Source organism: Triturus cristatus, chromosome 10 (assembly GCF_964204655.1).
Source record: "Triturus cristatus chromosome 10, aTriCri1.1, whole genome shotgun sequence".
Taxonomy (NCBI): Eukaryota; Metazoa; Chordata; class Amphibia; order Caudata; family Salamandridae; genus Triturus; species Triturus cristatus.
In genome coordinates, this window is record NC_140593.1 from 1,058,294,245 (window position 1) to 1,058,308,549 (window position 14,305).

The window sequence follows — 14,305 nt, forward strand, 5'->3', positions numbered from 1 at the left end:
CGAGGGACAGGATCACTTTAGTCCAAAACACTCCCAGTTCAGCGGGTGCTGAAGTCCATTGTGGTATGTAAAGAACAGCTAAAAGTGAACTAAGTAAACGTCAGCAGTGGAGAGATAAGATAAACCCTAGCCAATCAAAAGAGTAAACAAGCTCTTCACAAACACTGGACCGGGAGGGAAAGCATCCAATAAAGAACAAGGAACAGAGAGTAACAATCAAGCCATCCAATCATGGGCATGGGCTGGCACGACGCCTGCTCTGTGTAGTATTTTATACAATATACTGTCTGCGCCAGGCATGAATGCCTCATTTCATAATGAGAGGAACAGGGAAGCAAACTTTAGGTGATTTCAGTCCCGGACTTCCACCTACGAATACAGATTAGATCACCGATGATGTACAGTCACACACTTGTAATTGTCTGTAGTGTTTGAATTCACCATGCTGTAGAGAAACTGGGCGTGTGCTTCGTGTTCTGTGCTGGGAAAATTCACCATGCTGTAGAGAAACTGGTTTGTGACTTTTGTTCTGTGCTATCAACATTCACCACACTGTGCAGAAATTGGGTTTGTGCTTCATGTTCTGTGCTAGCAACATTCACCAAGCTGTATGCAAACTGGGTGTGTGCTTTGTGTTCTGTGCTATCAACATTCACCACACTGTACAGAAATTGGGTTTGTGCTTCATGTTCTGTGCTAGCAACATTCACCAAGCTGTATGCAAATAGGGTGTGTGCTTTGTGTTCTTTGCTAGCAATATTCATCAAGCTGTATGCAAACTGGGTGTGTGCTTTGTGTTCTTTGCTAGCAATATTCATCAAGCTGTATGCAAACCGGGTGTGTGCTTTGTGTTCTGTGCTATCAACATACACCACACTGTACAGAAATTGGGTTTGTGCTTCATGTTCTGTGCTAGCAACATTCACCAAGCTGTATGCAAACTTGGTGTGTGCTTTGTGTTCTGTGCTGGGAACATTCACCATGCTGTGCAGAAACTGGGTGTGTGCTTTGTGTTTGTGCTACCAACATTCACCACACTGTACAGAAACTGGGTGTGTGCTTTGTGTTCTGTGCTAGCAACATTCACCACACTGTACAGAAACTGGGTGTGTGTGTTGTGTTCTGTGCTAGTAACATTCATCACACTGTACAGAAACTGGGTGTGTGCTTTGTGTTCTGTGCTGGGAACATTCACCAAGCTGTATGGAAACTGGATGTGTGCTTTGTGTTCTGTGCTGGGAGCATTTACCATGCTGTACAGAAACTGGGGTTGTGATTTGTGTTCTGTGCTGCCTACATTCACCAAGCTGGATGGAAACTGGGTGTGTGCTTTGTGTTCTCTGCTGGGAACATTCACCACACTGTACAGAAATTGGGTGTGTGCTTTGTGTTCTGTGCTAGCAACATTCACCATTCTGTACAGAAAGTGGGTGTGTGCTTTGTGTTCTGTGCTAGCAACATTCACCACACTGTACAGAAACTGGGTGTGTGCTTTGTGTTCTGTGCTAGTCACATTCACCACACTGTACAGAAACTGGGTGTGTGCTTTGTGTTCTGTGCTAGCAACAGTCACCACACTGAACAGAAACTAGGTGTGTGCTTTGTGTTCTGTGCTGGGAACATTCACCATGCTGTACAGAAACTGGGTTTGTGCTTTTTGTTCTGTGCTATCAACATACACCAAGATGTATGGAAACTGGATGTGAGCTTTGTGTTCTCGGCTGGGAACATTCACCATGCTGTACAGAAACTGGGTGTGTGCTTTGTGTTCTGTGCTGGGAACATTCACCACACTGTACAGAAACTGGGTGTGTGCTTTGTGTTCTGTGCTGGGAACATTCACCACACTGTACAGAAATTGGGTGTGTGTTTTGTGTTCTTTGCTAGCAACATTCACCATTCTGTACAGAAACTGGGTGTGTGCTTTGTGTTCTGTGCTGCGTACATTCACCATGCTGTACAGAAACTGGGCGTGTGCTTTGTGTTCTGTGCTGCGTACATTCACCATGCTGTACAGAAACTGGGTGTGTGCTTTGTGTTCTGTGCTGCGTACATTCACCATGCTGTACAGAAACTGGGTGTGTGCTTTGCGTTCAGTGCTAGTAACATTCACCATGCTGTACAGAAACTCTGAGTATGCTTTGCGTTCAGTGCTAGTAACATTCACTATGCTGTACAGAAACCAGATGTGTGCTTTGTGTTCTGTGGTAGCAACATTCACCAAGCTGTACAGAAACTGGGTGCTTTATGTTCTGTGCTGCGTACAGTCACCATGCTGTACAGAAACTGGGTTTGTGATTTGTCTTCTGTGCTGCATACATTCACCATGCTGTACAGAAACTGGGTGTGTGCTTTGTGCTCTGTGCTGCGTACATTCACCATGCTGTACAGAAACTGGGTGTGTGCTTTGTGCTCTGTGCTGCGTACATTCACCATGCTGTACAGAAACTGGGTGTGTGCTTTGCTAAGAGCATTCACCATTCTGTACCGAATGCTACAACATTCACCATGCTGTTCAGAAACTGTGTGTGTGTTTTGTGTCCTGTGCTAGCAACAATCACCATGCTGTACAGAAATTGGATGGGTATATATTGGCACTGGTACCCAACGAGCCTTTTGTACACAAGTGCACACTGCTGAGCATGTTTTTCTTACGAGTAACTAGACAATCTTAAGTGAAAGGGATGTGAGGTCATTTATACTCACAGATGGTGAAAATTGGAATCTTGTGAAAAAACGCACTGCAAAACCCCAATGTTCACTCAGACACGTAAAAGCAGCAATTCTTGTGAGAAATTCTAGTATTAAGCAAGGAAAAAACTAACCAACTTAACTCAACCCCTTTCTTAGCAGGCACAATCTTTCATGCTGTTAGTATCGTATGAACATATTTGTGATGAATAATACTATAGGACTTTAAGTTGTAATAAAATGATTGTGCCATGGATATTTGTTTACACAATGTTAGCATGTTTTTCTCTAAATGAAGACAGTTTATGGGTTGAAATGTTTATTGCTGTCACTTTTTGATTCTGATTTTTTTTTCTTTTCCTCCACAGCTATGGAACCTGGACACATGGAATTTTTAGGAAAGTGGGGATCCCTGGACCGAGGCCCCTTCCATTCATTGGCACTTTCCATAGGTACAGGAATGTAAGTGCAGAAACTTTATGATTTCTCTGTGGCATTGCCTTGTTTTATTGATCACATATCCATCAACACCACAATTGTCAGGAGTTCAAGGAACATGTGTTCACTAGATGAACTCAGCTTTGTGAACATAGGGCCATATGTATCATGCACTCCAATCTAACCCACTCCATCCAAATCTACCCCACTCTAGTCTAGCCCAATCTACTCCACTACAATCTACTTCACTTCCATCTACTGCACTCAACTGATCCCCACTCAACCCAACCCCACTCCACTACATCCTACCCAACTCTACCACACTCCAATCTACCCTATTTCAAACTACCCTATTCCAAGCTACCCCATTCTACCCCACTAAACTCTACCCCAATCTACCCCACTCCATTCCAACCTATCTCACTCCATTCAATCTACCCTACTATAATCCACCCAACCTACCCCATCCAAGAGCCCCACCACATTACAATCAGCCCCACTCCACCCCACCCACTTCAATCTACCCCAATCCACCGCACTCCAATCTTCCCCAATTTACCCTATTCCAATCTACCCCAATATACATCATTTAACTTTACCACAATCTACCCTTATCTACCAAACTCCTGTCTACCACAGGCCACCCAAATCTACCCCATCAATCCCAATCCACCCACATCTACCCTGAATCCATCCAAATCTACCCCACCCCACTCTACATGACCCCACTCAAATCTATGCCACCCTACTCCAGCCTACCTTACTGCACTCCAATGTACCTTCTCCACTCAAACCCCACCATCTCCCACTCAATCTACCCAAGTCTACACCACTGCAGTCAACCTCATTCTACCTCAATATACCCCACTACCATATACCCCAATCTACCCCACTCCACTCTACACCAATCTACCCCACTCCATACTACACCAATCTACCCCACACTGCTGTAAACTAATCTACCACACTCCATGCCACTCCAATCTACCCCACTCCATGCTACTCTAAACCAACTTACCCAAGTCTACCCCGCTCCACACTTCTCAAATCTACTCCATTCCACTCTACCCCAAACTACCCAACACCACACCGCTAATGTTTTGCCATGCTGAACAGCAGCAACCCTGGTGTACAACATGGCAAAATCACATTGCCAAAGCCAATAGCTCTCGCGTAGGTGAGACCTACTGGGTTTGCCAATGCTTGTTGTCAGCGTGATTCCAGATGTGATTTGGGCTGTGCAAATGTCACAGAAGATCTCTGTGAGCAGGAGGTGGGTTTTTTTGTGGTGCAAGGAGGGGAGCTCAACATGTGATATTTGTAAGGTAGAGCGAAAATTTAAATCACACAATAAGCAAGAGAAATGATGTTTAATCCAGGCTTCTTTTTTGCTTTCCTTTTCTGGTATCTGAAAGATTTCGCCTTTCTTGCCTCTCACCCAATAGTCTTACACCAGAGCTCTCTGGAGGCTCTCTTGGTTTGTAGTCATGAGAGACATCTATCATGGCCAATGTGCTATGAAGTAGATAGTGAGTGATAGAGGGCAAAACACTTACAGCTTTAGGGCCTGATTATGAGTTTGGTGGTCTCAAGACCGCCATCGCGACAGCGTCGTATTCATTGCCGCCGACTAGGCAGTCTGCCCGCTGTATTATGAGTTTGCCAGTTTGCTGAACGAAAGACCACCGGAGCATCTCTGACACTACCAGCCATTTGCCAACCGCCATCATGGCGGTTGGGGAAAAGCAGCTGTCATAGGGTGGTACAGAGAAGTTCGCCACCGTCGGAATTACGAGTTGGCTTTCCAATAAGCTGACCGTGGCGGTGGGACCACCTGCTACAAGTTGGGGGAATCAAAAGATCACAGGTTCAATCTCACCCTTTTCCGTTTCCTCCCTTCAGTTATAGATAACTTCCTCCAGGGCTCCCCTTCACAGCACCACAGCACCACCTTGACCCCGATTAGAATGACCCTTTTGGCGTTGACTAGGTACGTCTGTTATACAGTATTTACCCATTGACTGGACAGGAACATATGATCCAAACTCCAGCAATGTAAACGTACTAGTAACAGGTATATTTTCACATGTGTCATGCTTATGTGTACACTGCAGTCATAAAATACACACCTGCATCGACACATCTGAAAGAATAGACACCGCCGTCAGAAACACCGCCGCCGGTCACTCAGGAACAACTTAATATGGCAAGCTGGAGACAGCCACCGCATCAGTCTTCTAGGGACTGCCGACGCGGAGGTACAGTGGCCGGACCGCCAAACTCATAATTAGGCCCTTAGTCTCATGTGTGGTTATCAGATATTTTTGCCCTATTACTGCAGTTGCAACCGTTCCCTCCTTACAATGCAGTGCACTATCTAAAGGTAGTGCCACTGAAAGTATTGTGGCAGGGAGTTTAAATTTTGTAGCAGAATGGACTAAATGCAGCAAGAAAGGGAAAATTATGTGTCACATTTTATAGTCTTATTATCTCACAATTTTTAATTTTAAACAAACTTGATAAAAAATGACCCCAAATACTTTGCAAAATCCATTGGTTTCTTTTGAAAGGAAATTATATATATTCACGGAAACCTATTGAAAATGTTATTCGCAAACAAGTAATGATTTTGTTTTGCCTGGAAGCTCATGAACACTATTTTATTAAAGTGTACCTCGTAATTCAAAGAGCAAAATAGATAGTGTGTGTTACATAAGTGTGCCCAAGTAGACTTGTTTTAGTTCGGTGCAACACTTTTGCTGCAATTAGCAGAAAAGTTCGTAAATGTTGATGCTTATGTTAGCGCACACTGTTTTACTCTCAGAATCAGAAGGAGACATGTAAAAAAGATGTGCTTCTTTTTTCTGCTGATTAAGCCAAATTGTAAAGTTAAGACTGATGGTCTTTTATTTGCTTCTAAAAGTGGTGGAGGGGAGTAAAACAATTCAAGGTTATACTTTCAATTTAGTCATACTCTAAAGGACCACAGACTCCAAATTTCAATTTTGTGGGTTTATTATAAAGCCAAAAATAATTTAATATAAACACACCTCAGTATCAGAGTATGTTGATACATGAAAATCAATACAGAGCCGAGTCTACGAATATAATTCATTCGGCATAAAAGGCATAAAGTGATAAACTCCAAAATCAGAATACAGCACAGAAAAGAAGCTGAGTCCAATTCTCTTTTCATCTGGGAGGAAAACAAAAACAAAAACCTCTTTCCGTACACTGCTGTAAATGAGGGTCCTACCAATCTCTCATTTGTCATATCCCCAAAGGTGTCAGCACGTGTTGACTTCCTAATAAGTACTGACGTCAAATGGGTCTGATAGCTTAAAGCTATTGAGCTCGCTCTAAGATGCTCCTTCTCCTCCGAAAGTTAGCAGAAGTCTCTAGATCCGGTCCCTGCGCATCTCACAAAAAGACAATGTTCAACCCACAATACGTCATATGGTAAATTTTTCCATTGTAACATTTCAGTAGTTTTCCATTGGAGCTTTAATTAGTTTTTCTTCGTCAAGAAGTGGCCTTGGGTTTCAGATAGGCCAGGCACGAAAGGAGTCCTCCCATCTCGCCTTCCAGACTTCTTCAAAGACATTCCGGGCATCTCCTTAAATCTAAGAATAACAAGGCCAAATTCCTGCACCTGCAGAACAGATGAGAACACACTGTCTTCGAGCACAAAAAGGATTAATTTAATTATTTCTTGAGTAACCAAGGAGAAATTAAACTCAAAACAACTTACAGTTTGGGCCTACAATTCAGGCAACTTAAACTAAACACAATATACACAGCACAAGTATAATTTCATCCTGCACATTACACATTCAGGAATTATAAGTGTCTCTAATACATGTACAATCCTACTTGAATGTGCACACTACAATTTAGTGCTTCTATAACGTAAATAAATGCATCTTAATAATTATGAAGCACTGCAAACGACAAAATACATGTGAGTGCGTTTCAACCATGAGTATACTGCACCCATACAATTTAGAGTGCTATAAGCGCTCTATCACTGCCTATCAAAGGTATATTTTAGAAACGGTCTTTGGTTTTTCTTTTATTGTCAATGCACACTTGGGCCTTTCGAGCATCTTTCCTGTAAGAAAATACATTATATGTTCAATACGATTAAAATGCTTTGAAAATGTTCAAGTATTGTCTATATTTAATTTATTAGGGGATGTTGATATTGTTTTGTTTTCTTCCCACTGGGCCCCCAATACTGTAGGTCACCAGTAGGACAGCAGCGTCTTGATTGCGCTGAGTGCCGTGGTTCGGTACTCAGACAAGGAGTGGGAGCCTATGCATGTTCTCCACCCTGCTGTGCAATACAGCCGGTGGAGAACATGCAAAGTACACATGATTACCAGGCCCAAGACAGCCGGCTAAACTGGCATGCGCACTTAAGTGCCCCAACCACTCCTCCCCTGCTGGCTGTGATGACAATCCAGCCCCCCTCGCCCCACTCCGTAATGCTTCATTCAGTTCGGAAAAATACAATTTTAATAACATCGTTTTATTATCATTATATTTTTCTTTTTTCCACCGCTCAAAGAGCAGTGGGGCGGCGCTTCTCCGAATTAGCGGAGGTGCCGCCGCTGGAGTTGGATGTAGCCAAGATCAAATGGGCTGTCATAAGTCCGGTCAATTACTGTCCTTGTTCCAGGACTGCAAAGTTATAAACATCCAGCTCATAAATATTATGACAGAAGTGCAATCCTGGCTAGTACAACCTTGGAGAGATAAAAAAAAGATGCAAACTGTATTTTTTGTATTGAGTAAACGGCAAACTGGGGTTTTACATATTTTCTGTAGGGACCAGACCAATAAATTGCTTAAAGAACAGTCTTTAATGTTACTGTACTTCAGACTCGGTCAGCCTCAACTCAAAGTAATGAAAGATAAAATGTAAATACTGGAGGCACATTTTCATGGAGGTCAGTACCATTAAATATCTCTCTGGGCTCAGGGAGGAATAAGTAGGTGCCTGTAAAGGGCTTAGTATAATACTAAGGGAGGAGCTTAGATTTCGATTGAAATTCTAAACTTTGATATTTTCTTCATTGTAAGTTTAGCCTCTTATAAGAAAATATTCTGACATGACCAGATTTATCTCCTAGTTAAGGAGTAAGTTCTTTATAAATAAAGATTGCTACGTTTTTGATTCCTTTCAAGCACCTCCCAAAGAAGGGATTGGACATACAGAGAGCGAATGAACCCAGCCTTGCATAAATTGAATAAAGAATAGTCATCTAATCACACACTTTATCTATAACTTAAACCATATTCAAGTCATACAATTTCATGTGGAGTACTCTGTCTAACCCTAAAATACTCTTAGGATCAGATACTTCAAGATATTCCAAATTCAGCATTAAGTTTACCTTTTTATAAGCTAGAAAAATAATGAAGAACAGAGGCAATGAGGGCAAAAAAAAACCTTCACAACCATGGAGTAAGAGTCTGTTGTATTTTGGAGAAAAAAAGGAACCCCAAAATCAGATTGATGAGTTTTATCATTTAATGAAGTCAGTAATTCAGACCAAGATATATTAGAGGACATGATAATGGACAAATAATCATATGTTTGAATGGTATCAAGGTTTCTACCTTAATGTGGCCAAGTAATCCTCTCAGATCTACCAAATGTCATAATTTTAGTTTTAGGTATATTCATCCTAAGGCCATTCTCTTTACAATACTGGGAAATAAAATCTAAGATCCACTGAAGCTAAATTGGGATCTTATCCACTGCAATGAGTTCTTTGGCATGCTCCATAATTCTTTGCTGCCCAAGTTAGGGGGATGCCATTTAAGCATGGCAACTAGGAACATAGATCTGTCAAACATATAGTTTAAGGTGTGGGGGGGAGATGCAGTCACCTGTGCTTGTTGGAAATTTATATACCCCGAGTAATTATAAATTTCTATTGGCACCCACCTTGATTCACGTAGCTTTAAATAAAATACATTAGCACCGGGCTCATGTTTTGGGCTTCCATCTTAGTATAAACTCTCTTCTGTCAATCCTGTTAGAAACATTACTAAAATCCATGAAACAATAATAGACTGCAACTTTACTCATTTGTACTACCAGACCAGCACATGGTTGATTAAAGGGCTTGATTTAAATCTTGGCAGATGGGTTACTGCTTCACAATGGTGACGGATATAGTGTCCACCAAAATATAAATCCGATTATATCCTATGGGATTTATATTTCAGCGGAAGAAAATTTGCCACCGTTGAGATGGAGTAACCCGTCCGCCAAAATCTAAATCAGACTCTAAATCTTCAGCTGTTTAGATGAACATGAGTGTAACTTGTGATTAAATTAATATAAATAAAGATTGCGAAAAAAGAAACCTGATCAACAGTTGCATCTCTGAAAATAAGGTAGTCCACAATTTGAGCAGGTCTGAAGAAAATTGATTTAGCATTGGGTGGGTGTCATTGACTGGGCGTGCTAGTCTTATGCCACAATCAGGGTGGATGTTTTCTCCTGAGTCATCTCGGAAGATATGTCAAAAAGAGACACCCATTCTTGTTCCTCCAATTTTAGTTTACTTGTCAGTAAGAGGGTGGCCCAGCACCAGAGCATGTACATTTTGTGTGAATGGAGATTATTTATTATCCACAAATACAAAGTAACAGATAAACAGTGTATCAAGATCTTCCCAAACATATACTCAAGAACTTCGCTTGACTTGAAAAATCTTGTATGTAATGCTGAACCAGACAATACCTTGGACGCATGAGAGATACATATCCCATCTTACTTTTAAAATAGAAATTCAAGTATAAATTAGATCCCCTTGGATCGAGAAGAGCGACATCTATATACACACTTGCGTTTTTGCTTTGTACTGTCTTGCTATGCCATTTGATTTGATTACATACAAGAGTTTTCAAGTCAAGCACAATTCTTGAGTATAGCGGAGCCCTGAAGAAGTCTGAATGAGGACGAAACGCCGAAACGCGTCGGCGATCTTGAATTTTAAGAATTGAAAAAAGAATAAATAACTTTTACACCTACAATCAAAATTTACTAGTGATTTTCTTATCTTTGTTTGGGAAGATCTTGATACACTGTTTATCTGTTTCTTTGCATGTGTGGATAATAAATAAGCTCCATTCAAATAAAAATGTATATGCTCGAGTGCTGGGCCACCGTTTGCTCAATTTTTTTAAGTGGCATCTGTGCCACTTTTTTGGGACATATGGAGGTCATGTTCCAGGCCCCTTTGCACCATTCAATGAAGCGATAGGTTTTGCCTAGATAGGGTATTTTGACTGGTGCAGGATCTTTAGCCGTGACCCTCCTATCTTTTGAACCGTTTACTTGTCAGTAACTTTATATATCTTTTTTTAATCATGATGGTATTTTGTGTGTTGCAGATGTGTTTAATGCACAAAGTGCAAATAGAAGATCTTTTTCCTTTTTTTATAGAAACTTTTTTTGACATTTTGCAGGTAAACTTTAAATCTTTTGCATTGTACTGTAAGAAATTGGACAACAGAGCTGCATTGATATCACAAAGAGATGGAACGAGTCTCATAAATTAACTCCCACATGTAAACAACAGGTGCAATGAATGGTAGTTAGATCAACAACCCGTGGTAGTCCCACCATTTTTTTCAGACTTTATCAAACTTGCAGGGGCACCACCTGCCTACATAAATTGTGTCCTCCAATTTGCAACACCAATCCCTCCCCTTTGTCCACACCTCTACCGAAGGGGTCAGGGAGGAGATCCAATTGTGACCAATGTCACGTTTAGCTAGTAAAGTGCTGAGGCAGACCAAAAACCTGTCCCTACTGCCCCCCCCCCCAATTCATCCAGGATCCCAAATAAAACAAATTTCGGATCAACATCTATAGTCATACCCATCGCAGCAGATAGCATAACTAGAAGAGCAGACCAAAATCTTTGTATCACAGGGCATTGCCACACAACATGGAAAAAACCCTCAGCTGGATTCCTGCACCTACAACATTAAGAACTTGTGTCCCAAATTCAAATGGGAATGCTGGAAACGTGTTTACCTCATTTTTTAGATCAACATTATTTAAATCAAATAGTAACCATTGTGTATTAATTCCTCTTAAACTTTCATCATTAACCACCTTGATGTGTCTTCCTTTTTAGGGATTATTGGAGTTTGACATGGAGTGTTTTAAAAAATATGGAAAAGTCTGGGGGTAAGTTTAAGCTGTTTGTTTATTCTTTGGTCACTAAAACATTTTCTCACCATTGTTTGATATAGCGTCCTAGATATTGGTCTATGAAATCTGTTTTTCTCAGGCCCTTTTAACATTTTGGAGGTGTGGCAACACTATAGGGTTAAGATGTATTGTCATGGTATAGATTGAGTCTTGGCAAATGTATGTAATACAGGTCTGATATTTGGCCCCTTCATTCAATGAGTATTATGCTGCTTTGTCAATGGCTGATATTCGTGGGATTAATGAACCTGTGATAGGCTGGTTTAAATGTCAGAATTAAATAGCCATCTTGAAATGGTCATTTGTAGGACTACATGAGCAGCAATGCACATATATGAAAAGTGGAACACTCATGAAAGCAAAGTGTCAGGCAATAATTATGTTCTTCTCTTGTTATAAAGATAGGTGTAATATTGCTTGTCATAAGTATCTGTTTAGCACTGTCATAGGAGATTGAATAATATTTATTAAGAAAGTTGAAAAATGTTGGAAAATCTTGAATCATTCATTAGGATGAAGTAACTTCAGAACTTAACATATTTTGGGGCATATCAGCAACAACCGGCGATAATTATCGCTAAGCGCACTTACCGCTAGGATAATTATCGCTGGCTAGCGTGGATTTTTATCTCTGAGATAACGTGCTATTAGCAACGCTTATCTCAAAAGCGATAAAAATCCTCACACTAACTGCCTAACGTGAGATTATCGCTGGAAACCCAGCGATAATCTCACACAATGTGGCGTTAGCTTGTTGATAGGGACTCACAAACTTAGCCATGATATCCACCTTCCATAGGATATCATGGCTAAGTCAGTCCTGAAGCAGGCGTGAGGAAAGTAGCGATAACAGGGGTTATCGCTACTTTTCTTGCCACTATGCTTCATAGCGTGGGGCTTGATAATTGGAGAAATGTCGCTTAGCGACATTTCTCCTGTCATGTCAGGTCAGGAACGCCCACTTTGCATCTCATTAGAGATGCAAAGCTGGGCGTTAGGAATTCCTATGCTAACGCAAGTTTTCACGCGTTAGCGTGAGCTTGCTAATTAGGCGATCAAATTATCGCCGCTTTTCGGCCGAAAACGGCCGCAAAAGTGGCGATAATTCTATCGCCTCGCCTTGCTGATATGCCCCAAAGTCCCTTAAGTACAGCAACCTTGGCCAGACATCTTGGCATCAAGGTGCTCACCACCAATTAGGTAGGCAAAAACATGTGACATAGCTAGCATTGTCTTCGAACCAATGGTATGGGAGGTCAGGGCACCAACCTACAAGGAAGGAAGGGAGATCTTCCTGTTACACAAAGGAAGAAAAAAGATACATTCTCCCAAATCTAAAGTTACAAAGCAAATAAGGGAATCCCTCTGCCTAGTCGAAAATGCTAAGGTGCACTTCAATATTCAAAGAACTCCCTTGGATACGGTCGAGCACGTCCTGGCTTTTAGTGGCCAGGATGAACCTGATGACGAAGAATGCCACTATTAAAGTGGTTTGTGGGTATGCATTAAAAAGGATTATTTTTCCTTGTCCCATCTCGTGCAGAGGTGGTGTCTATCCGTGAAACGCACCCTAACTTTTTCGACTACGCAGATGGGTACCCTTATTCTGTTTTGTAACATTTCTGGCATTGATAATGTTTGGTGATATTGGACTAATTTTGTGGGGGGAATTGTGTAACGGAAATGTATCTTATATGGTAAATAAGCATTTGCACCAGCTCTGAGTGCCTGACTGCATGTGAAACTGGTACCCTGCCTTTTATTTTGGTGATGACGTCACACTTAGCCTAGCGTGTGCACAGAGGTGGAGGCCAAGGCCTGTTCCTGACAATGTGGGATCATGGACCTGTCCTGTGACCTAAAGGGAGGTGCACAAAACAAGCCCTCAGATCAGGCAAAAGACTATTCTCCTTACCCTAGTTATATAGCATAAAACATGCATGACTTCATACCATGTTTTGTGAATTTGTAGTGTGGCCAGATTATTTTTCCGTGACAGTGAGAAGGCAGCATACTGACCCCCTCATTCCTCAGTACAATTTTCGGAATTTCTCGAGAAAGAGAAAGAGACATTCTGTGTGTATGTTGTGTGTTTGTATCTGCAGTGCCTTTGTAGCGTGGTACAAGATGGAGGGTGAGGATAGCTTAACCAGAGAGTGGAAATGTACTGCCTGCATTTCTGTTCCTGAAGGGTGGGGCCCAGACACTAAAGTGAGTAGGGTGGAAACAGGGCTACTTTTATATATTCCATGAGGGCCTTTTAAGCAAAGGACTGCTAATTAGTTCATAGTTCACTGCCATACAGCACATAGATGGTAGGGTGAAAGATGGGACTGCAGTTTCAATTGTTCAGGATGAGGATGGTTCTAGGTAGGGCCTGCTTATTTATGACTATTGCTTCAGGAAGGTGAAGGCAGCAAGGTACAGAGAACTCACACTTCATTGTGCACACGGTTTGGGTATTTCTGCTTGGAGCCAGTCCCTTTGTTATGTCTTGTGAGTACCATCACTTTGCACAAAGACTGAGTTTAGAATGCAGTCTGAACATGAAATTTAAAATATAATGAATCCAATCCAGTTCTATTATCTGTGAAGCTAGGATCAGCATGGAGGCCACCCCTGACGAGTCGGCTTCCCTCCAGTCCTTTACTTAGGGAGGTTGCAACTGCTGAAGATAGGAAGCTGCTAGAGGATGCAGCCACAAAAAAAACCAAAATCTCCACTTTCCCAATGAAGGTGACCAGCACCGTGTCCTACATTAAAATCCAGAGATCACAAACACTGCGGAACTCCATCAGTAGGGTGAGTATAGAAGGATGTAATGCCTAGATTGGGACAGGATTTTAAGCCTGTATTGCAAACCCCTAAATGCACTGTGTAGAATTAAGTAATGCTGGGTGACTAAAGTAAAATATTAGCACTGGGCTGGACAAT

The 14,305-nt window shown here is 41.6% G+C and overlaps 1 protein-coding gene across 1 annotated transcript in view; it reads left to right on the forward strand.

Moving 5' to 3' along the window:
- Positions 1-14,305, forward strand: part of LOC146796560 (cytochrome P450 3A21-like) — a 200,704-nt gene that overhangs the window by 20,620 nt on the left and 165,779 nt on the right. Inside the window, exons 2-3 of the mRNA XM_085629196.1 lie at positions 3,060-3,153; positions 11,295-11,347. Of these exons, the coding sequence (XP_085485322.1) occupies positions 3,060-3,153; positions 11,295-11,347 (147 nt within the window). The remainder of the gene's footprint in view (positions 1-3,059; positions 3,154-11,294; positions 11,348-14,305) is intronic.